At 38.6% G+C, this 26,528-nt stretch overlaps 1 protein-coding gene across 2 annotated transcripts in view; it reads left to right on the plus strand.

Moving 5' to 3' along the window:
- The window catches only part of LOC139355625 (CUB and Sushi multiple domains 1), a 2,038,620-nt gene that overhangs the window by 1,564,238 nt on the left and 447,854 nt on the right, over positions 1-26,528 (plus strand). For both annotated transcript variants that reach the window (XM_071067488.1, XM_071067489.1), the window contains exons 13-15: positions 21,099-21,281; positions 22,482-22,808; positions 24,536-24,730. In XM_071067488.1, coding sequence (XP_070923589.1) covers positions 21,099-21,281; positions 22,482-22,808; positions 24,536-24,730 — 705 coding nt within the window. The remainder of the gene's footprint in view (positions 1-21,098; positions 21,282-22,481; positions 22,809-24,535; positions 24,731-26,528) is intronic.

Here is a 26,528-nt window from a genome sequence, read left to right on the forward strand (position 1 = left end):
ATCTATGTCAGACAAAATGTTCAGCATTAAAAAAATAAACAGAAGACAGATACAACTCCCACTCTTATGGTGTGTATAATCTAGTTTAAAGTCTAATAACACTTACAAAATGATTTCTGCATTTCTCAGTACACAGTAAGCAGTTATTAACTGTCACATGTAATTATTCATATTGCCAATAATGATGTAATAACATCTCCCTTATAGCAAATAGTCCTAGATATCAGTGGAAGAATCACAAAGGGAAGATGAGAGAATATGAGTATACACACAAACATATACATATACATACGTATGTGTGTATATATGTATATATGCATGTGAGTGTATATATACATACTTGGCAATTATATTTTAGTTCTGATTTATCCTCTTTTATAATTAAATTTGTATATGTATGCCCATACACACACACACACACATACATACATACATACATACAGATATCGATTAATACATATAGAGATTGACAAATAAAAAATAGACAATGTGGCCAGTGCCCCTGGTGTGATCTGGTGCACACAGTCTATGTGACCAAACTCAGTTGCACTGGCTGTTGGTGTGGATGTATTTTTGTGGGGAAGGTGGGACTATCAGTAATTTATTATAGGTAAAGTATAAATTACAAATCTTAGAAAACAACAACCACAGACTTTATTTCATAGAAAATTTTAGGCTGAAAAATCTAACAATTTAACAATTTCAGTATGTTATATTTTATGGACAAGAAATGCAGATATTTAAAAGTGTGCAATTTGATGAGTTTTGATCAACGTCAACCCTTGTTTTCACCACCCCTAGTCAAGATATTGAACATTGTTAACACCTCCCAGAGTGTGAATACCTCATAGTGAAAGATATTGAACATTCTTGACACCCCGCAAAGTGTCTTCATGCCTTTTTCTCTGCAGGGGATTTTAAGAATGAAGGTCCCATGAACATCTGTGTACAAGTATTGGTTTGGACATGGCTTCCATTTTCCCTTGGGTCCCTACCTCTATGTGGAAGGGTCATGTCATATATTAAGTACATGTTTAACTTTTTTAAAAGTTACCAAATTGTTTCCCAAAATAATTTTTCCATTTTATATTTCCTTCAGCATTTTATTATCATTTCAGTTTCTCTATGCTTCAGTACATATTTACATTGTGAAATGGTCAAATCAAGGTTCTTAGCATTTGCATTCTCTCCAACGTTCATTGTTTCTTTATGGTAAAAACATTCAAAATCCTCTCTTCTAGCTATTTTGAAATACACCGTACAATATCGTTAAGAGTAATCACCCTTCTGCACAATAGCACACAAGAACTTCTTCCCTCTACCTGAGACCCTGCGCCTGTTAACTCATCTCTCACCATTCCTGTCCTCCTGCCTCCCCCAGTCTCTCTGGTAACAACCATTCTATCCTCTGCTCCTATGAGATCAGCTTTCTGAGGTTCTCGTAAGAGTAAGATGATGTTGTGCTTATCTTTCTGTGCCTGGCTCACTTCACTTAACAAAGTGTCCTTCAGGCTCATCCATGTTGCTGCAAATGACAGGATTTCTTTCTTTTTTATGACCAAATAGTATTCCACGTTTTTACCATTATCCATCCATCGATGGACACCTCAGTTCTTTCCATATCTTGGCTATTGTGAATGATCCTGCAATGAACAGGGGAGTGCAGCCATCTCTTCCATGTACTGATTTCATTTCTGTTGGGTATATACCCAGTAGTGGGATGGCTGGGTAAGATGATAGTTCTTTTTTACTTTTTTTAAGGAAGCTGCATGCGGTTTTCTATGGTGGCTGTGCTAATTTCCATCCTCACTGACAGTGAACTCTTAACACACAATTTTTCTAAATGTTTACTGACATTTGGTATGGTCAGTCTTTTAAGTGGGTTGCTATGAAAGTCTTTTTTTCCACCCATCATTTTTATTTGAGTACTTTCTTTAGTAAAATATGCTCAATATAAACAGTTTGGAGTGATTTAATATTCTTAACAGTTTCGTTTCTAGTGCCATTTTTTTAAAGTCCAGCTTCTGTCAAGATTTTTACTGTAATTTGAATATTTGCATAAGCTGCAAAAGTTATGCTTCTCTTGAGGGCCTGGCCATTCAACTCTGAATAAGGAAGGAGTTCTGGCTGCAGAGCTGTTTGTTTGTTTGTTTGTTTGTTTTTTTAAGTGATTTTTAAGTTCCCACTTCCTTGAGTGTTTAACAGTCAACGAAATTCATTCTACGTAGTTCAAATAGCACTTTTAGGTCCCCAACCATATAGTTGAAATTAGAACTTTTAAAACCCATGTGATAATTTAAAATCTATTTAATTTCAAAGTTCAGGTGCTGTAAGAATAATAGCTGTTTTGTAATTACATTCGGATATAAGTAATGGTAGATGCAACAAACCAGATAATGCAATTTGACAAAGTTGCTATGTTCTTGACTGTATTAAGGCTTAATTCCATTTTCTAGAATTCAAAATTCCTTTGCCTTATTAATTCCTGATTCTGTAAGGGCACTTGTCAGCCCTGTGAATTATCAGTTGAGCTCATAAACTGATACTAACATTACACACTGACAGTAATCGATTTGACAGGCAAACACTTCCTCTGCTGGAAGCAATTGGTCCTCTGGAGAGGGTTTTTAAAGTAGTCTCTAGTTTCCTTTCTGAATTTGATTGAGGTAGCTTATTATAGCCTGATTAAATTAAAGAGTTACTTTTACATTTCCATGGAATTTGAAAAAAAAATGTTGATAAAAGGAATAAAGTGAGTTAATGGAAGTTTAATAAAGATCATTATTTTTGCGGGATCACTCTATGAACAGTAGATTTGTAGAGTATGGTCAAATAGATTGTTTCATATCTCATAGATTTGAAATATGATTATTTCCATACAAATAGTATTGATGGAGAAGGTTCTTTTTACTTCATCTTTATTAAATATTTTCATCATTTGACTCTGAAAGTCTGCATTTTAAATGTTTATATATATATATATGGGAATTGTGGAATCATTAAATGTTGTTAATTTTTATGATTATTTATAGTTATTATTAAATAGGGGACTGGGACCATCTTTTTTGAGAAGCTTTGACTTGAAGAAAAATTGGTACTGATTCGTTTCCAGGTCTTCCGTTTGAGCTTCTGATTTTATTTGTGTCATTTTGTGTTTTGCGATGAAGTAGGCTGGCCTTGAAACCCTCAAAGCAAAATAAAATCTGACCAGTTCTTGTTATGCTTATTCAGTGATATAGTTTGGCTGAGTCTGCACCTGAAATCTCATCTTGAATTGTAGTCCCTGTGATGCCCATAATCCTCATGTGTCAAAGGAGAGACCAGGTAGAGTGATCGAATCATGGAGGTGGTTTCCCCTATACTGCTCTCGTGGTAGTGAGTGTGTTCTCACGAGATGTGTTGGTTTTATAAGTGTTTGGTAGTTCCCCCTGCATTCCTTTCCTTCATGCTGCCTTGTGAAGAAGGCACCTTGCTTCCCCTTTACCTGCCACCATGATTGTAAGTTTCCTGAGGCCTCCCCAGCCATGCTGAACTGTGAGTCAAGTAAACCTCTTTCCTTTATAAACTACCCAGTCTTGAGCAGTTCTTAATAGTAGTACGAAATGGACTAATACATCCAGTGATTTGGAACATGAGGTAACTAACTGGGCACAACCCATTAAATATAACTTAGCATCAATTACTTTATGTCAGGCCTACATTTTAGTAAACTATAAAGTTTAGCACAATAATTTGACTTAGTTGTTTCTAATGTAAGAAAACTAAAGGAAGTTGACAAGTTTTTAAAAAGATAATTATAGCATCTCACCTTGAAACTGGCAGTGTCAAGAAATAAAAACATAAATAAAAAATTATATTGCCTTATGTTTTCATCTGTCCTGGTGTTTAATAAGGAGAAGTCACTTAAGATGACATTGAAGGAGGAGAGGAGGCAATTTAGGGAAAGAGCAGGTGGACAGTCTCCAGCTTCCCTTTCCCTTAATTGATTTGAAAAGTGAGTGATGGTTCTATTTTTTTAATAAAAAAGCAAAGTTATAGAAGTCGACCTAAATTGATCCAAAAGTGGTGTTCCAAGTATCTGTGAGTCTCATGATCGCTGTCTGATACATAACCTATGGAACAAAATCACCTCTGGTACTTACAAAAATTGATGATCAAGAAATCATTTAACTCATGTGATTTGTGGGGTGGAACTTTGAGGAGTAGTGTGTATATTACTGAGAATGAAATCTTGATTCTAATAGAGGTCCTCACATGTCCTGCCTTTGTATTTACTATTATTTAAAGGAAAATGTTAGGGATAGGATAATATAAATTTGGAAAACGTTACCAAACCAAGTATAAGTTTAATTCATGCAATAGTCTATTTCAGTTTTTTATATTTTCACAGTTTATCAGGAATATTTTCAGAGTGGCACAGATTTTTTTTTAAATAACTCTTTCTGATTCTACATAGACCCAGGTTTTTGGTTCACAGAGACACATTTTACTTGAGATAAAACCCCTTTTATTCTAGTGGGAAATACAATGCAGATTCCATTACTCACTTTTTAGAGATGATAGATACTAAAACCCTTTATGGTCATCTTTGATCAGTTTTATTCTAACAGTTCATAGCAATTCATAGTTATTCACCTCATTGTCAATATGCATGAATCAAGGTGCTGAAATTTACCATGGTTAAATTTGCTGTCTATTGGATTAAAAGAGAGAAAAAAGGGTATCTGAACCTAGCCAGATTTTCTTTGATGTTTTTCTTGAGGGCAGAATGCACTAACAACAACAGCAGAGTAATGAAAACTCTCTGGGGCTCCATGCTGCTGAGACAGGGCATTTTCTTTCTTTTCTTTCTTTCTTTCTTTCTTTTTTTTTTTTTTACGGAGTCTTGCTCTGTCACCCAGGCTGGAGTACAGTGACAAGATTTCGGCTCACTGCAATCTCCGCCTCCTGGGTTCAAGAGGTTCTCCTGCCTCCGTCTTCCGAGTAGCTGGGGTTACAGGCAGGCACCACCACGCCCAGCTAATTTTTGTATTTTTAGTGGAGAGGGAGCTTCACCATGTTGACCAGGATGGTCTCGATCTCTGGACCTCGTGATCCACCTGCCTCGGCCTCACAAAGTGCTGGGATTACAGGTGTGAAACACCGCACCCAGCTGGGACAGGGCATTTTCAAAATACTGGAGTTTCCTTTATCCAAAGGAGATAAGCTCTAAGTCCCCCAGTGGATGCCTGAAATTAAACCCTATGTATTATGCTTTTTTTTTTTTTTTGGCGACGGAGTCTGGCTCTGTCGTCCAGGCTGGAGTGCAGTGGCGTGATCTCGGCTCACTGCAAGCTCCGCCTCCTCGGTTCATGCCATTCTCCTGCTTCAGCCGCCCAAGTAGCTGGGACTACAGGTGCCCGCCACCATGCCCAACTAATTTTTTTGTATTTTCAGTAGAGACGGGGTTTCACCGTGTTCGCCAGGATGGTCTCGATCTCCTGACCTCGTGATCCGCCCATCTCGGCTTCCCAAAGTCCTGGGATTACAGGCTTGGGCCACTGCGCCCATCCGTATTAAGCTTTTTCTATGCATACATACTTATGATTAAGTTTAATTTATAGACTAGGGACAGTAAGAGATTAACAACAATGACTAATGATAAAATAGGACAAGCATGGTGGCACTTTGGGAAGCTGGGGAAGGAGGATTGCTTGAGCCCAGGGACTTAGAACCAGCCTAGTCAACGTAGTGAGGCCCCTGTCTTTACAAAAGTAAAATGAAATAATTATCTGGGTGTGGTGGCCTGTACCTGTTGTCCCAGCCACTTGAGGCTGAGGTCAAAAGATCACTTGAGCCCAGAAGCCTGAGACTGCAGTGAGTGAGCTATAATGGTGCCCAGCCTGGGCGACAGAGCAAGACCCTGTCTCAAATAAAATAATATTTAAAAAATAAAATGATGATAACAAGCCAGTTTTACTACTCTTGGGCCATTATTAAGTCAAGTAAGTGTTCCTTGAAAACAAGCACTGTGGTTCCTTGACAATTGACCTGATAATCTAGAAGGATAATTCCATCGTGATAGAAATGACAAAGAAAGTAAGATCATGGTATAATCACAGAAACGCACATTTTTTTCTTTATCTGAATTAATAAGAAAGATTTTGTGTTCAAATTGTGATACTAGGGTTACATTTTTGGAGTCGTATTTTATTGTTTTACTAAGTGTAATTACAAAAACTACAGTAACAATAGCCAAATAATTTTTTGATTTTTTTTCTCTATATGACCTAAGAGACAATCATTAAGTTACACATATTCATATACAAGCAGTGAATAAAAACACAGACTAGATGTGCAACTTTGTGGTATATTTTGCTTGGGATACTCAATGAATGCAGTAATTGGGCAATGTATGAACTATTCAATAGTTTCCCAAGTTTTCTAATCAGAGATTATTAAGTCAGATTGTATTCAGCATAAAGAGACTAAACTAGGCAATACTTGGCTTTTTCAAACAAATATGATAAACGCTAATTGAATCATGGTCTATTTCATTATGTTCTTAGATACAAATGAGCTTCCTATACTAAACAAATACGATGAACTGTAATTGAATCATGTTATATTTTATTATGCTCCTAGATACAAATGAGCTTCCTATACTGATAAATTTGTGCCATATTTATAGTTGAAGAATGAATGCATTGAAAATAAAAGAAAGAATTTTTAAAAGGAGGTAAATTTTTAAAAAATGGTCTGGGAGACCTTGGAGATACTGCTTTTTCACCAACAAAGAAAACATAATGTGAATCTTTTCTGATTTTGTAAGTATCCAAAAATAGTTAAATGATTGAGCTGTGTGTTTATTTGAGGGCCTCAATTAATTTGTCTAAACAGAAGGGGCTGGTGCCCTAGGACTAGTGGAGGTGACTTCCTCCATCCCAGTCGTGACGAGAGACAAGATCGCTGAGGGGGTACCCATTAACCAAAAAGCATGTGCCTATTCTGTGACCCAACAGTTCCACTCCTAAGTGTTCACCCGGGTGAAATAAAAACACATTTCCACACAAAGACCTGGGCTGGAACATTCATAAGACTTTCTTCATAATAGCCCCAAACTGGAAACAACCCAAATGCCCATCAGTGGTGATAAGACAGACAAGTGGTGCCAAAGCCACACAGTGGAGAACCATTGAGTCAGCCGGTGATGAGACAGACAAATGGTGCCAAAGCCACACAGTGGAGGACCACTGAGTCAGCTGGTGATGAGACAGACAAATGGTGCCAAAGCCACACAGTGGAGGACCACTGAGTCAGCCGGTGATGAGACAGACAAATGGTGCCAAAGCTACACAGTGGAGGACCACTGAGTCAGCTGATGATGAGACAGACAAATGGTGCCAAAGCCACACAGTGGAGAACCATTGAGTCAGCTGATGACAAGACAGACAAATGGTGCCAAAGCCACACAGTGGAGAACCATTGAGTCAGCCGGTGATGAGACAGACAAGTGGTGCCAAAGCCACACAGTGGAGAACCGCTGAGTCAGCCGGTGGTGAGACCGACAAGTGGTGCCAAAGCCACACAGTGGAGAACCACTGAGTCAGCCGATGATGAGACAGACAAGTGGTGCCAAAGCCACACAGTGGAGAATCGCTGAGTCAGCTGGTGATGAGACAGACAAGTGGTGCCAAAGCCACACAGTGGAGAACCATTGAGTCAGCTGATGATGAGACAGGTAAGTGGTGCCAAAGCCACACAGTGGAGAACCACTGAGTCAGCCAGCGATGAGATAGACAAATGGTGCCAAAGCCACACAGTGGAGAACCATTTAGCAACCAAAAGGTCATAACTACTGATACAGGGAACCAAATGGATGAATCTCAGAATCATTACACTCAGTGAAAGAAACCAGACACAAAAATATATGTATCCTATGATTCCATTTATATGAAATTCTGGAAGAGGGAAAGCTACAGTGACAGAAATCAGATCACTCGTTGCCAAGAGCCAGGGAAAGGGAGAAGAAACGGACTGAAAATGGGTATGGAGGAAATCGTGGAGGAATGAGAAGGCTCCATAGCATGGTTTTGATGTTGGATACATGACTATATCCTGTAGTCAAATTCATCCAATTAAATTAAGACTCATTAAATTGTTAATTTAGACTTGGTAAAATTTGTGATACCTAATTCATTCCTTAATTAAACTAACTCTTTAAAAATGTCATTGAACTGGGATGAACAATAATAAGTGACCCAAAAATAATTTAATCTGTTGAATTATTTTAAAAAAATGCATAGAACTGTACAACTGGACTAGCTGGTGCTGGTGTTTGAAGGTGTCCCCTGTAAAAGTCAGGTGTTGCCAATTTGACAACACTAAGAGCTGTGGCCCTTCATAAAGAGCTTAACAAGAGAATCTACCCCTTTGCCCTTCTCCTTCTGCCACATAAGGACCAGTGTTCCTCCCTCTGGAGGACACAGAATTCGTGGCACTATTTCAGAAGTAGAGAGCAGTTCTCATCAGCCACCAACCTTGCCAGTGCCTTTATCTTGGTCTTCCCAGCCTCTCGAACCATGAGAAATAGATTTCTGCTCTTCATGCATTACCCAGTCTGTGGTTTTCTGTTATCCCAGCACAAGGGGACTAAGACAATGAAAAATACTTAAAATCACTAGCATCAGAATAATGCATCAAAAATAGATTTGAAATATTTAATTTTTTTTCCCACTTGATTCCCAAAAGGCAGATCATAGTCTAGTCCTATTGTAACATGCTCTTTTTCAAAATGTACTGTTTTGTCTTCTGTCTTCTGTTTCTGTCTTACAACAGATTTGTTTAGTAGTATGCCTTTTAAAATGCTTTCAAACAGATTCAATTATAAGAATTACTGATATGCACATGAAATTCTTGAAAGATTCTTTCAATGGGCATTTTGGGGAAAGTGAGTGGAAAAACAACGTGGAAAGTGGCCCCACATCCAAGATTCTTGGTTCCTCTTTCAGATTCAACTTGTGACTCATTTTTTCCAACTCCCTCAAAAAACCCCAAGTTATTGGCTGCACATTGATCAGGTCCCCAGAATTGTATGCCATCAAGAATACCGAGTGGCTAAGTGTGAGTCCAGCCCTTGAGGAAACTGTAGCCCCTTCATGTGGAGAGGCAGCAATACTGACAATAAGTGAAACAAAGTTTCAAAGGAATGAAACACTGGTGCAGAGTAGAGTGACCTTGGAGGTATCATTGATCTCCCAGTCTTGGGAACGGTAGATAGATGTAGATGATAGAATCCACTCTAGGACATCGGCAGGGCCAGACATGGTGGCTCACACTCTAAGACATCTGTGGGGCCGGGCGTGGTGGCTCATATTCTAAGACATCAGCAGGGCCGGGTACGGTGGTTCGTAATCTAAGACATCTGTGAGGCCGGACGCGGCGGCTCACACGCTAAGACATCGGCAGGGCCGGACGCGGTGGCTCAAACTGTAAGACTCTAAGTCTGTCGGGCCAGATGCTGCAGCTCACACTCTAAGACATCTGTGGGGCCGGGTACTATGGCTCACGCCTGTAATCCCAGCACTTTGGGAGGCCGAGGTGGGTGGATCGCCTGAAGTTAGAAGTTTGAAACCAGACTGACCAATGTGGTGAAACCCTGTCTCTACTAAAAATACAAGAATTACCTGGGTGTGATGTCGTGCACCTGCAGTCCAGCTACTCGGGAGGCTGAGACAGGACAATTGCTTGAACCTGTCAATTGCTTGAGGTGGAAGTTGCAGCTAGCCAAGATCACAGACTGCACTCCAGTCTGGGCAACAGAGCAAGACTCTGTCTCAAACAAAAAAAGATATCTGTAGAATCTATCATTTAGAAATCTGGGACTTTTTTTAATCTTGGGGATTAACACATAATCAAACATGCTAAATACTATCTTGAATTGGCTGATTTTACTAGAGTCTACTAAATTGTTACTTTCATAGTAAGAACTCCTTTATTCTTTGTTTTGCGTAAATGAAACAATAAGTCTTCGGTAAGGTAGAGAATGATGTTTCTCTTTTCTTAATCATAATCTGGGATTGTATGTAGTAACCCTCCTTTGCATTTGGTCATTCCTTTATCTTTGCCCATTCTATGTGTGGCTCCCTCAGGAACGTGGGCTCAGAGCAGTCCTCGTCCTATATCCAACTGTTTCCTTCTGGAGAACCCACCCATGGCCAATCCCTGGGTCCAGTCTGAAGACCACCACTCTTTGTACTTTTATGACTATGCATTTTCCTCCAGACTTGGTTTCAATTGTCTTGTATTACGAGTTTAAGAAAAGAAATTGCCTATCAATTTTATAAAATATTAAAGATATAATTTTCATTTTTCATACTGAAAATGAGCAAAGAATCAGCGAATGAAGCTTTATTGTCCTCAGTTATTGTAATAAAATGACCATCACCACAGTAAAACTTTACAGTTTTTAGTGTCTTTTTTTATAATCTACAGCACAGAGGAAAACTATAAATAGGCAGTATTTGTCTCTTTAATATATGATAAATTCTGATTATTAGATAACTGAACCAAGAGAAGCAGGAAAGAGTGATTATTCTCAATCATGGGAAGCATTTTACTTATTATTTTTAATATATTGGAGTGTAAACATGTACCATCTTTATCTGTTTAAGGAATCTTCAATCCATGCCCAGAATGGTGAAAGTAATAGAATGTTCAAAATCTTAGTATTCTATAATCTATACCTAAAAGGAATCATTGCAAGCATGACAAAGGTATTGAGACACCAAATTTTAGAATTTGACTAATTTTTAACCAGGACAGTAGTACACATTTAAAAATAACACTTCTTTTTTAAAATTAAAAATTTTTAATTTTAAAGTAGTTTTAGGTTTACAGAAAAGTTGCAAAGATAGTACAGAGCATTTGTGTCCACCCCACAGCCAGTTTCCCTATATTTAATATTTCATATTCTTAGGCACATTCATCACAATATGGAAACATTATTAACTGAAGGTCATACTTTATTCAGATTTCCATGGCTGTTTTTTTTCCTAGTGACCTTTTCCTGTCTCAGGAACCACCCAGATCCACCCTGAGTTAACTGTCCTGCCTCACCTGGTCCCTCTGGGTTGTAACTGCCTTTCCTTGGTTTGACAACCTTGGGTGTTTTGAGGAGTCCTGGTTGGTATTGTGTAGACTGTTCCTCAGGTGGTATTTACCTGATGCTTTTCTCGTGGTTAGACTGGGGTTCTAAGTTTTCAAGGAATACCATAGAGTAGTTGTATCTTTTAAGGACTTTTATCAAATGATTTTGGGGACTTAGTTTAGCTTTCCTTAAGTTGAATGACTTCCCAACTATTGAAATTAAAAGTAATATCAATGATGATGTTAGTAATAGCAAAGTGATATAATTTAATATACACCAGGCTCTATTTAAGCACTTTGCATTGGATCTTTAAGGAGATGGGAACGATTATCCACAATTAGGTAAACAAACAGGTACTTCGACCACTCGCAGAAAGTCACATAGATAATTTATGTTGCTGAGATTCCATCTAAAACAGGATCTATTTCTAGAGTCTATGTTTCTACTCACTTTGCTATCCTGCTTCCAGACTATGGTCTACAAGTAGCAGGAGAATGAAGCAACTAATCTATGAAAAACTGTATTGGTGAAGATTATTTCTTTCAATGAATCTGGATATGCGGGGTTTTTTGTTTTGTTTTGTTTTTTTCTTGAGATGTTGGCTATTTGGTATTCAATAAGAACATGTGCTATTTGTTAAAAACTTGTAGGTGATGAAACTAATCTGAATTATTTCTCCACTTTTTTTCGCTATTTATTTGCTTGTCATTGCTGTTGATAAAAGGGGTCATGAATCTATAGCAATTGGCCAGACCTGGGATTTTCCAGGTTTCAGAATTTCCTAGGTAGCTGAGGGTCACTTGAATATCCTCCTCCCAACAGGCAAAACAAATACATAGAATTTTTATTAAAAATCAGTATATATGCCTATTTTAAAATAAAAATGTTTGTACTTTTATTACTTGAAAACAGAAATTCTAGAATAGTAAATTTTTACTCCTATTTTGTTCACTTGGCTTCATCTGGCAATCGGGACCTTCATCCTCCATTTTCAGTTATTCATTTTGGAAACAACAGTGGAGTCAGTTTTATTTTTAAACTTTACGATGAACCCAAACTCAAGAATAAACCAGGAGCATCTGGTGGGTGCAGATTGTAAGCCTAATAGATCCTCTGTGAGGATGACCACTTAGGCACTCAGAAATTTGTCACTTGCTGAGGCAACAAGTGCAGTTCCTGCTGAGCTAAGAATTAGAGAACAGCGCAGCTTGTGTCATTGAGAAGCCTCGACCTCCATGAGGTTTCTCACTGGCGTTTCAGCCTTAAACAATGGCGACAGACACAGCAGAGCATTAAATATTTGTATGCCTTGAGTATAGTACAAATTAAAGTAACACTATAACAAGATGATTTTTCAGGACTAAATTTCTGCTAATTCTGGAAAGTAAAATTGCATTATACATACCTTTCATTTATTCGGAGGTGCTTTTCCTTACTAGCTTGGCTCTTGCATTCATTTTCTATTTCTTTAAAAGAAGTCTATAATATTAAAAAGGAAACATTATATCCTTTAAAATGACTCCTTCTTCCTTCTCATTTCCTACTATGGTCTGACATTTGTTTGTGGAATCCCGTGTGTCTACCTTATCGCCAATTTGGAAATTCCGTGGAGATGCCCTGTGATGTCGATGTAGATTTCTCTTGCTCTGGTGCAGGCAGTGGGTCCACTGGAAAACCTGCTTCTCATTACGTTGCAAGTTATGGCAGACAGACCTCTTGAGCTGAGACACGGGACCTTGTTGGATCTGAATCTTCAGCTCAAAATCAATCCTCTTATATTCCCAAATCGGGTTACTAGATCAGCGGGACCGTCAGGGAATTTGGCCAAGGAAATACGACTCCATGATTGTAGTTGACCAATATCTTGAATAAAATTGTTGTTTTCCCAGTAAGTGCTCTCTGAGGTCCAGTATCTTAGTTTTCTGGGCAGTATCACCAACAAAGTTCTGAATTCCAACAGCACTAATAAATAATTTGGACAGTGCTATAAACGAGTTTGAAAATGTATACACTCATAGTCTCCATGAGACAAGCAAGATGAGGTGCTTAGACAGTTCATTTCTGTGGTTACTTATAGCCCGAATTTCCAGAGTCCAGCGTTTCACACTGGGACCACAAAAGAGAAAGGAAAACACAACAGGCATAATTCCTGCTTCATCTTAGCTTTTGACTACACCTTTGGAATCATCTCATTCTTGTTTTAGTCAGAGCACGTTTGTATGAAAAGCAAATACGATATTTCATGGACACAACAGAATTTCCCCTGAACACTGTAATTAAGCAGGATTACACATCATTTTAACAAGCACAGGCCACTGTAACAGCAATCCGCTACTTTCTGGGCTTATGTGACTGATCATGACAGACAAGGACAAAGTCAGGGAGGTTCCGCGTCTGTCCAAGTGCTGGGTTGTGCTGTGTCGTGTGGTTTTCAGTAACGACGGGAGCATGTGCCACGTCCACACCACGTGGAAATGTTCTCACGCTCTCTCCATAAAACAGGACGGGTAGATTTCCATTCATGTGCTGCAATCTTGTTTTCCAAAGATGATGAAAATAAATCAGTTATTTTAGGGATTTCTGAGTGAAAGTCTTAGGGGGAAAAAATGAGAATTAATCTAAGAGCAGGCACAACATGGTCACTTGCACAAGAAACTGTTGCTTTTACTCACTCTCTCTTCAGCCAGAAAATGAAAGCATGTACTGATTTTTGGGCCATTTTAATCTGTTTGTTAAGGCTTACCACAGATAGTAGTTATGGTAGCCCTGGAACACCTTAACTATTCTAGTGTGTGTTTAAATTTTTTAAGCCCTGAGTTCAGAATACAGGTGGTGGTCAAATAGCACATGAGGAAAAAGGCAGACATACAGGCTAGACAACACGAATGCTTTTATACGAATAAGCATGTAAGAAGTTGTGTAAATATCTTACACAGACGATAAGAGGTTTGGTCTGCTATTTTGGGAGATAAAAAGTTAGCTGTCTGAAATCTAAATGTTTTCCACTATTTTTAAGAAATATTTCCTGAACAACTACAGCAAAGTGGTTTCTACAGAATATTAATTGCAATCCAGTGGCAACGCATATGGAATTTAAAGGTCCATCTTATTTATGGAACATCATCACAGTACATCAATTTTGTGATAACTGGAAGAATCTAAATGAACTCTTCAAGGTAACAAAGACTGCAGCAACCTAGTATATTTCATATGTCAAACAGAAATTTTACTACCCCATCCAGAATAAATTTGGTAACACAAGCACAACTGTGGGAGCAGAACGTGGTGTGATTTAAACTCTTGGTAAATCATTCTCACTAAAATTCAGGGGTATTAGCTTATATAATGCAATCGTCATCTATTGAGATTTAGAGAAATTGCTCTTCATATACATGACTATGGGTGAACATAATTTTAGAATTTAATTTTATTCATTGAGTGCTTTTATACAAAGAACTTTCATAAGTGGTTTTGGAAGGGAAGAGAAAGAACCTGATAAAGCTGTCATTCATGGAGTTCTCATCTACTTGTGGAAGCAGGTCACAGAGAACAAAGAACACACAGCAGTGTAGACTGAGTGAGTTCTGTACTAGCTGTCTTGTGTCTGTGCACAGCCCTGCCTTGCCTGACCTGCCAGCAACACGAGAAACAGTGTTAGCAGGGGATGTGGCAGCAGCAGAATCTAAAGGACCAGGCAACTCCCTGGACGTGTTTCCATGTAGCTCCTGGGACCCCCATGGTTGACTACACAAAAGGAAACAAGCAAGTGTGCTAACTATGCTTCTGAAGGCACAGCTATGTCTCATTCCTTTCTGCCCTCTTCTCAGCCCTTTTTGAAATTCAAGTATACATCAAATACATTCTTATGTGCAAATTGGATATTTAAAAATTCATCATAGGTCCACACTCATTTATTTCTACCTTCATAGTTCTTTTTCTCTATTTCTCTTGTAGTATTTAGTCCTCTGTTATTTATTTTTTTAAAAGGCCAGTTTTCTAAAGTATATCTAAAGTACACTTATTTTTAAAAAGAATTGACAAGTGTGAAAAGTCACTGTAGCTAGTGGCTAATCATTCATTGTAAGTGCCAAGAATTAAATATCATATGCAACTCAAAATCTTCTTTGACAATTTAAAAAATCTCACTTATTCTCATGAAAACTTGGGGATATGTTTGTAAACAACATAGATGCAATTTACCAATATAGAAGTTTTATTTTCCCTTTATTGCTTGTATACTTTTCCATTTTTGCAGATCTCTGTCTGGAACAAAGAATAAAAAGGGACTGAGCTTCATCAGATTCTCCAGAATATATAAAATCTTCATATAAATAGAACATATAATACACACACATGCCTATAAATACAACATACAAAGCCAGGCACAATGGCTTACGCCTGTAATCCCAGCATATTGGGAGGCAGAGGAGTGCAGATCACATGAGGCCAGGAGTTTGAGACCAGCCTGCCCAACATGGTGAAACTCCATCTCTGCTAAAAAATACAAAAATTAGGTAGGCGTGGTGGTGCATGCCTATAATCCCAGCTACACAAGAGGCTGAGCCAAGAGAATCTCTCGAATCTGTGAGGCAGAGGTTACAGTGAGCTGAGATCATGCCACTGCACTCCAGCCTGGACAACAGAGCGAAGCTCCATCTCAAATAAATAAATGCAACATATAAATAAGTTCAAGAGATCTATTATACAACATGGTGACTATGGCTAATAATGTGTTATATTTTTGAAAATTGCTAAGGCTATAGGTGTTCTCAAGAAAAAAATCAAAAGTAAGTAAGGTAATGAGTATATTAATTAGCTTTGCTTAGCCATGATGATACATACACATATTTCAAAATAACATGCTGTAGATGAACAATATATACAATTTATATTTGTCAATTAAAATACAATTAAGTATGTAAATGTGAGTGAGAATAAAAATCATTAAGTTGCAAGTTTAATAAGAACAATAATTTAGAAAAGCATCTGTTGTGTGTTGACTCTGAATAGGTGCTGCAGATTTCACAATCACCAAGATAGACTCTCCCAGGGCTTACAGTAAAGCACAAAAAATAAATATAATCAGAGTGGCAAGTCTTGCAGCAGAAAAGAGTGGTGCTAGACACATGTAGGATATGGGCCATCCCTGAGCAAGTGCAGACTGAATTAGAATATCAACAGCGCATGGTTAGATAAGACAACAGAAGAAAGAATGGACTAAATATTTACAGTAGGTGTGGAGGCTGAAGAGGGAAGACACCCTCACATACTAAAATAAATTGTAGCATGCCTGGATTGTGAAATACCAGGAAAGAGCTAATGAAATATGTCCTAGGAGAAGACAGTGATGTTCACATCACACAGGGCTTCCTGAGTCCTGGATAGGATCTAGACTAAGAATAAAGTTGGTCACCAGAAACATTTCAAGCAAAGTAGGGTCATCCTTAGGATTGGAGTTTGGGAAAATATTTTGGCTGCAGCATGGGGAGCAGTGAGAGGACCTCAACAGCGTCTATGATGGCAAATGATGATAGACAGCGACGGGTGAGAACCTGAACTGAGGCGCGACATGGCATGTTTGGGAATACAGCTAGAGCAATCGAGAAAATTTCTGTGTGATGTATTTTGGGGAAGAGAGGGATGTGTGACAGTATTTGTAACTGGACTATGTAAGCTCTCCAGAATGATCCTTTGACACTATTTTCCTTAGGCCCCTTCATTATCAAATCTTATGTCTAGTTCAATAATTTGGAAGAGATATTTTGAACAGCATTTTGTTTTGTTTTGTTTTTGCTTTAGGTGCATCAATCTTTGAATTTATATCAAATCATAGTGTTTGTTTGTTTTTTGTTTTCTTTTTTTTTAATGGAGTCTCGCTCTGTCACCCAGGCTGGAGTACAGTGTCGTGATCTTGGCTCACTGCAACCTCCACCTCCTGGGTTCAAGCAATCATCCTGCTTCAGCCTCCCCAGTAGCTGAGATTACAAGCATGCACCACCATTCCCGGCTAATTTTTGTATTTTTAGTAGAGATATGGTTTCATCATGTTGGCCAGGCTGGTCTCCAACACATGATCTCAGGTGATCCTCCCACCCCAGCCTTCCAAAGTGCTGGGATTACAAGCGTGAACTACCGCATCTGGCCATAGTGTTTGTTTCTAAGAAAATATGTCAAAATCATCTCTGACATACAGAGAAGGGGGTTTGACACACATACTGTATCAATGTCAACAGTATCTTACTCATCTTCTACTCTACCTGAAGGTGATATGACCCTCAAATAAAATTCCAAAACCTGTATCAATTTTGTCACCATAATTTGGAGGCAGTAGTAACACTCAGTGTGTAAGAAATCAAGAATGCAAAACATTCCAAAGTAGTTCCTCCAAATGAAATATCACTGGCATAATTATGAAACAAGCTTCCATTTCTTCTATAACTAAAGAACAAAAGCTAGGTGAAACACGCAAACCTGCTGAGTTTGGACTGTACTTTGATAGTTACTAGTCAGCCCCTAATGCCTGATAAGGGATGTGTCCAGCACAGGTTCTGTCCACAGCCAGCAGTAACCATGCATCAGGATAAACAAACACCAGCCTCTTTGGTGAGATCAGGTAACCAAAGGACTCTCTTGACCCTCAGCATGGAAAGCAGAAAGACCCTCACCCTCATTTTATTTCTGAAACCCCTGCACAGTAGAGCTCCCTGTATTAATTAATATTACAAATAGTATCCAAAATGCCATAATTTATTTTACTCCAAGAAGAAATTGTAAACTTCAGCATCACAGAGGCAGAAAGAAACATTTAAGGCTTGCTAATAATCATAGCAATAATTTTACTTCCAGTGCAACATGCCAGGTAATTTCCATGAATTTTATTCTTTAATTCTCATGGCCACCCTTTGAGGTGGGAAGTAGGAAGCTCATAATGTGAAAACTGAGGCTTGATGAGACTAAATTGATCACAGTGTCCCAGCAAACACCAAATCTGGTGCCTGGACGCCTGACTGCGGAGTTTTGTGCTATGCCAGGACCTGGGTGCCCAGCCAGCTTCCCAAAGGAGAGCCCACATCAAACAAGAGCTCTTTTCTATTATAAACCATGCAGGGTTTTGCATTCACTATGTCAATTTCAGTGACAAATGCTCACTCAAGGCCTCCCAAGCGATAAATTTAGGTAAACCCATTCCCAGCTCTGTTCAACTCAAGTTCAACAACTTCAACTCCAAGAACTATCTTTAAGCAACGGTGCTGTCTGTAGATTTCTTTGGCTTGTGTTGCATTAGGAACGTTTCGCTTTCATAGAGCTGACCCTGTAAGGATCATCTTTGTTTGGCAGCCTAAGGTGTGAGGTTAGCAGCGTACCTTGAACCTCAACCAAATGCCTGCATTTTGTGTGTGTGCTATTCTGCTTCACAGAAGGTGGTGATATCCTATGTATTGAATATCTTCATACTAGTGTGCTAATGTATGCAAACTTCAGTTCTTTGATATTCCGAGACACTTAGAGGTAAAGTTTCTCCTCCTGAATGCAATATAACATCTCTGGATCAACCTCTGAGTGTTTCCATATCCCTCACAGCAGACCTTCAAACCATCTTGAAATTCAGTTCTGAGTCACTTCTACAAACATTCCCAAAACTCACAGCTTGATTAGAAAGTGGTTAGGTTATGAAAAAGACACTTGCACATACATGTTTATAGCAGCACAATTTGCAATTGCAAACATGTAGAACCAACTTAATGCTCATCAATCAATGAGTGGATAAAGAAACTGTGTGTGTGTATATGTGTGTGTGTGTGTGTATATCTGTGTGTGCATATATGTATGTATATATGTGTACATATGTGTGTGTGTGTGTGTGTGTGTGTGTATGACAAAATACTACTCAACCATAGTAAGGAATGAATTAATAGCATTTGCAGCAACCTGGATGGGGTTGGAGACTATCATTCTAAGTGAAGTAATTCGGGAATGCAAAACCAAACATCATATGTTCTCCCTCATAAGTGGGAGCTAAGCTATGAGGACGCAAAGGCCTAAGAATGATAAAGTAGAACTCGGTGACTCAGGGAAAGGGTGTGAAGGGGATAAGGAATAGAAAACTACAAATTGAGTTCAGCATATACTGCTTGGGTTCCCCCAAAACCTATGGAAATAAAAAGAAAAAAAGAAAGGAAGTACTTTACTAAAAAACAACAACAACAAACACCCATAAATTGGAATTTGCTCTTAGCCCCTGCAAGATAATAATTCTCCATGAAGAATTCTAAAAGTAAAACCAATGCATTTTGGGGATAGGTGTCCAGAGAAACCACCTTGAATTTGCTGGAACTCACTTTTCTCCAGCCTCTGCTCTTCCAACGTTGCAGAGGGATCTTTGAAACCTGTCGTCAGAGGACGCCAGGTCTCCTCCAAAGCCCTGCAATGCCTTCTTCCTGCATCACTCTGCACAAACAGGAAGCCCGAGAGGCAGGGCCTCCCTTCCTCTCCAAGCCACCTCTGCCCATTTGTCCCTCACTGCCCTGCCAGGCACACTGGGATCACATCGCTTTCTCAAAGGGCTGATTGCCTTCTTCCTTCAGGGCATTTTCTTCACTGCCGCCTCCTCCATCCATCTCTCTATACCCCTCTATCTTGTCTTAAATTACCCATCATCAAATCACATTCATTTTTGGGAGTCTGAGGTGGGGGGATCACTTGAGCCCAAGAGTTGGAGGTTGCAGGAAGCTATGATCACATCACTGCACTCCAGCCTGGACAATAGAGTGAGACCCTGTCTCAAAAAATAATAATAATAATTAAAAAAAATTTTCCTCCATAAAACATAAACCCTGTATTAGTCCGTTTTTACACTGCTGACAAAGACATACCCAAGACTGGGCAATTTATAAAAGAAAAAGATTTAACGGACTTAGAGTTCCACATGGCTGGAGAGGCCTCACAATCATGGTGGAAGACAAGGAGGAGCAAGTCACGTCTTACATGATGGCAGCAGGCAAAGAGAGAGCTTGTGCAGGGCAATTCCCCCTTAGAAAACCATCAGATCTCCTGAGACTTACTCACTATCATGAGAACAGCACGGAGAAGACCTGCCCGCATGATCAGTTACCTCCCGCCGGATCCCTCCCACAACACGTGGGATTCAATGTGAGAGTTAGGTGGGGACACAGCCAAATCATGTCCAGCCCCAGCCCCACGTGTGCAAGGATTTTATCTCTTTTGTTCACTAAGCCCAATACCTAGAAGAGGACCTGACACACAGTGGTTCTCAAAAAAATTCTTTAAAATGAATAAATAAAGAACACATTTTAATGAAAACATTCTGCATAGTTAACATTTGAGACAGATCAACGTTTGAAATGTATTATAGGTTTGGTGTATTTGGATGCATGTTTTATTACAGTGATGTGTTAATGAAAGATTGATTCTGAATATTTTGTTTTCCTCTGTAGACCAAACTGTTTTTCATTCTGTTTCATAAATGAGTGTTAACATTCATTTTAGGGAAAGACGATTCAAATAGATTCTATTTATTTAAATACTCAGTAGGGAATGAAGAATCTTTTTTGTATTGTTTATGGCAAAAAGCACATAGTTGAAAACAAAACTGGTATTTGCATTTTAGTAGTAGCAATTGCAGAGAAAAGACCAGACATATCCAGAAGGTGCACTGATTAATTGCAGCATTTGTGTTGTCAGCATATCTGTGTAGCCATGTGTATCCCTTAAAAGACAGCAAATTAAATACCTTTCTCTTTGTGAAATGACCTTCCTTTTTTTTTTTTTTTTTTTTTTTGGTATTTGAAATTAGATTTAAGATCAATTGAATATCCTTTAGAAACTGTTTACAAAAATGATGTTTAGTTCAGCAAAAAGAAGCCATGTGTTCACTTTCTAAAGTGGAGAGATAAAAATATTCCTTGTGTGTGTGTTTTTTTTAAGGGTTCATTTGTTTTTCCATTTTCAGAAATTGAAAAGGGAGGGTGTGGGGATCCTGGAATCCCCGCCTACGGGAAGCGGACGGGCAGCAGTTTCCTCCATGGAGACACACTCACCTTTGAATGCCCGGCGGCCTTTGAGTTGGTGGGGGAGAGAGTTATCACCTGTCAGCAGAACAATCAGTGGTCTGGCAACAAGCCCAGCTGTGTATGTGAGTATTGCGCCTTGACCTGGACTCCCTCCTGTCCTGCAAGGATCTTGCAAGGGGAGAGAAGGAGAAAGACACAGACCGTCCATTTAGGGAGGGCAGCTTTCAGAATAGCTCAGGGTGCCACATTTACTGGAAACATGCAAGGACATTCTCAAACACCAACTTGCCTGCTTTCTTCATTTAATAAAAACTAATTTATAATTTTATTACATCTACTCGATAAAATGTACTTGAACGTTTCCTGCCAGAAAGGTCATCACGTATATCATTGTTTCCATCAAAAGCTGATCATGTTCTGCTGTATCAGACATCAGTACAGCAAGAGAGTCTTTTGTGACTTAATAATGCTGTATAACACTTAAACACAAGCTGTTCACCAGTGTGAGCATGGGTGGTGGTACTGGTTTGGAATTCAGTTGACGAGCTGCCCACTTCCTCTTAAAAATGCTATTTTAACAAGTAGAAAAGACTTCACAGTCAATTTTAAAGGAGGGTTTATTTGTAAATAAATATGGCAATGGCTGAAAAGTGGGTATGAAATTATGTGGAATAAGAAGCAAAAATGTACTCTAGAGAGAAATCCAACAGTTTCTCCCTCCGAAAAATTATTTATGTATTTTATATATATATGATTTTAAGTATATACTCTTAAAAGTGGATTTTTCAAAATATTTTTATATTATCCAACTAGAACATGATCTGATGTTTCCAAGTTATTTATTTATTCATCTTTACCCTGTAACTAATAAAAATTTTAAATAACTGGAGAAATGCACTTACAGGAAAGTATAAAATATAAATTAAAAGTTATCACAAAAGAGCAGGCTGAATTGTTCCTAGGATATAGGCATATACTTTTCCATATATTAATATTTGCTCTTCTGAAGGCAGAAAGTTATAACTAGAAATTATAATATTTGGCACACGTTTTTAGTCAACTTGAAAGGATCATTTTTGAACCAAGCTTGTGCTTGATTATGTATAGGTTCTGGTTGTGCTCTATAAGATAATGAAATATTCGACTTACAAATCAGGAGAGGAGAAAACATTATGGTCCAGAATTACTTATGTTAAAATAGTTGGATCATCATAGCTATTTGTAGGCATGAATTGCCTTTCCAGGTTCTTAGCAATCTGTTTCACACGGCAGTTCTTTGGATATGTGCAAAACTGTTTGAAAATATATTTGTGTCTTCACAGTTTCATGTTTCTTCAACTTTACGGCATCATCTGGGATTATTCTCTCACCAAATTATCCAGAGGAATATGGGAACAACATGAACTGTGTCTGGTTGATTATCTCGGAGCCAGGAAGTCGAATTCACCTAATCTTTAATGATTTTGATGTGGAGCCTCAATTTGACTTTCTTGCGGTCAAGGATGATGGCATTTCTGACATAACTGTCCTGGGTACTTTTTCTGGCAATGAAGTGCCTTCCCAGCTGGCCAGCAGTGGACACATAGTTCGCTTGGAATTTCAGTCCGACCATTCCACTACTGGCAGAGGGTTCAACATCACTTACACCAGTAAGTACGCCCACACAGTCAACACATCCAAGTTCCCATTTTACTCACGTGTTCCCATTTTGCTTATATGTATGTGAAGCTGCATTTCACGGCTGATACTTCAGAAGTTTTATGATCATTACGAAAATGAGAGTAGTAAAATTATATAGTGTTATCCTGAAAACTTAAAAACAAATGCATCACTGTATTTAGATTGGTGGTGTCATCACTCCTAAACTAAGGAGCTGGATCTCCTCTCTCTTTCATCTCCTTACATCTCTTTCTCTGTGGTTTTCCATTTATCCATCCATCCATTCATCCATCCATCATTCCATCCATCCATGCACCCACCCAACCATTATTCCATTTATTCTTCCATCCATCCATCCATCCATCCATCTGTATCCTTTCATTCATCCATCCCTCATTTCATCCATCCATGCGTCTATCCATCCATCCTTTCTTCCATCCATCTTTCCATCCATCCTTCCATCTATCCATCCATCCATCCATCATCCATCCTTCCATCCATTTATCATTCCATCCATCCATCCATTTATCATTCCATCCATCCATCATTCCATCCATCCTTCCATCTATCCATCCATCCGTCCCTCCATCCATTCATCATTCCATCCATCCATCATTCCATCAATCCATTGTTTATCCATCTTTCCATGCATCCATTCATCATTCATCCATCTGTCCATCCATTCATCCATTATTCCATCTGTCATTCCATTTATCCTTCCATCCATCCATCTATCCATATCCTTCCATTCATCCTTCCCTTCCTTCTATCCTTTCGTTCATCCATTTATCTATTATTTCATCCATCCATCCATCCATATCCCTCCATTTGTCCATCCTTCCATCTGTCCATCCATTCATCCATCCTTCAATTCATCTTTCCATCCATCCTTCCATTCATCCATATAGCCAGCCAGGCACTCATTCTTCCTTCTATTCTTCTTCCCATCTATACAACCATCCACCCACCCACTCAGCCGCCTATGCATCTTTCCTGCAACAAAGTAGTGTAGTAAAAACAACTGAGTAATATGATGTCAGGAGCCAAGGATTAAAATACAGCACTAGTATGTAATTAGTGAAGTTTAATGACAACTAACTTCTCTTTGCTTTAGGCTCCTCATCTTAAAACCTATTTTATATAAGAATATCTACTTAAATGCACTGTAGAGGGAATAAAGTGAGAGAATATTAATATGAATAATACTTTATTATGATGTACTAACTGCCTACTTTCTTAGGTACAATACTTAGAATTAGGCAATAATTGTTTCATTTAATGTTACAGTAACTAGAGGATATAAACTTAATAGCCTCTCATTCTGTAAATAAAGATAGCTAGGCTTAGAGCATCGAGTCATCTGCCCAATGTCCGAGTCCTGACATAGCAAGAAAAAAAAATCACAATTCTAACGAGAGAAATCCTGAGCCCACTTTCTACCACCCACTGTATCAGTTCTCTCTTCGTCTAAGCTCATATGAAAAGTGCTTTACAAACCCTAAATTGCTGTATAAATAATAGTTATATCTGTTCATCTCCCTGCTCCCTCTTTCTCACTAGACACTGATATTTATTAATGTATTATCTATGAATGATGCAACTGAAATGTATATAATTATATACATTATACAAATGCTTTACAAGCTTGTTCTGTTTTCTTCTCTTTTAATATGTGTAATTAATACTCAAGTATTTTTGTTCCTTTTTTTTCTTTCAGCATTTGGTCAGAACGAGTGCCATGATCCTGGCATTCCTATAAACGGGCGGCGTTTTGGTGACAGGTTTCTACTTGGGAGCTCAGTTTCTTTCCACTGTGACGATGGCTTTGTCAAGACCCAGGGATCCGAGTCCATCACCTGCATCCTGCAAGACGGGAACGTGGTCTGGAGCTCCACTGTGCCCCGCTGTGAAGGTGCAGTCCCTGCCACTGCCCACTCTTCTCCTTTGAAGTCACACATCTATCTTCAGGCATACACACACAAACCAACAAACTGCGTTAGCTTGCTAGGGCTGTCCTAACAAAATACCACATAGAGTCGCTGAAACAATAGGAACGTACAGTCTCCCAGTTCTGGAGGCTGGAAGTCTGAGATCCAGGTGACATCGGCGGGAGAGTTCCTTCTGTGACTGTGAGGGAGGATCTGCCCCAGGCTGGTCCTCCAGCTCCCGGCGGTTTGGGGCAATCTCTGGCATTCCGTGGCTGGAGAAGCCTCACCCTCATCTCTGCCTCCAGACTCACAAGGAGCTCTCCCTGTGTCTGTGTTTCTGTCCCTGTGTCTAAATTCTCCTTGTTAAAAGGACACAGTCATATTGGATTGAGGTCCGCCTATTCCAGCAACACCTTATCCTAACTAAATTCATCTGCAAGGACTGTATCTTCAAATACAGTCACCATTCGAGGTGCTGAGGGTTAGGACCTCAATGTATGAACTTTGAGGGGACGAAATTCAACCTATAACAGTGTTGCTTAGAGTTAACTATTTTGTTGTTCTCATTACAGCTGTCGTAAATACCACCTAATTTTCTTCTTCGTATTTCTGTTCTGGTTACTTATGTAATAAATATAGAGAGGAAAATATTTTAAGGAAAAAGATGTTGCCTCTGATAATTACTCATTTTAAAAATGTTTACTTAGAGTATATGTTCACATTCCATATCAGAATAGTCAGTGCACAATAACCTAAGAAAATATTTTTTAAAAAACTTACCTCCAGTATATATCAAAGAAGTACAAATTTAAAAAGAAAAGTAAAATACCATTTTTGCTTATCTTATTAGCATAGATTTAAACAGGTGAATAATATGTATTATTGAAAAGGTTATGTAGAAACTGGCATTTCGTAGTCATGCTATAGATGATATAAAATCACAGTATTGTAGTGAAAATTCTTAGTAGGACTCTTAAAATTGTTCTTGTCTTTTGAGTCATAAATTATATTCCTGGATCAATATCATAAAGAAATAGTGAAGCAACTATACAAATTTTTTCAAGAATGTTTTCTGCAAGACTATTTATAGCAATGAAGAGCTGGAAATGATTCAACTTGAAACAGCAGAGGATTGGTTAGATAAATCATGAAGAATAATAGGTGTCAATATGAAGATCATAAGATCAAAGAGTCTCAGGTATCCATAGCATGTGAAAGACCAAAGGATGGAGGTACATGTGTCACAAATACATACATATCTCATGATAATCATTTTGTAAAACACTAAAAAGAAGGCTATACACCAAAATGTTAATTATGGTTACGGGTGATTTTTCCCTCTTAGTTTATTTTTATTTTCTTAGTTGTCTTTGTCAACATGTATTTATTTTAAGTAAGTGACTAGAAAAGGAATATGTATTAAATATCACATACAGTTGAGAATTTCTCCCCTGTCTCAAATACCTCGAAATGACATTCTCAGACCCATAATCTCTATCAAGGAGTCTAAGCAGAGCTGGGATCTAGGTGTGGAGCATTAAACTCCTCCGTGACAACCACAGTGTAATGGGGCTATGATCCTTCACCACCTCATCCTGCCCTGGCCCACCTCCAAAGTTACTCACCATTACTCAAAGTAGAAACGCTTTTTTTTTTTTTTTTTTTTGAGACAGAGTCTGGCTCTGTCGCTCAGGCTGGAGTGCAGTGGTGCAATCTCAGCTCACTGTAACCTCCGCCTCCCATATTCAAGCAATTCTTCTGCCTCAGCTGTCCTGAGTAACT

This window comes from Macaca nemestrina, chromosome 8 (assembly GCF_043159975.1).
Source record: "Macaca nemestrina isolate mMacNem1 chromosome 8, mMacNem.hap1, whole genome shotgun sequence".
Taxonomy (NCBI): Eukaryota; Metazoa; Chordata; class Mammalia; order Primates; family Cercopithecidae; genus Macaca; species Macaca nemestrina.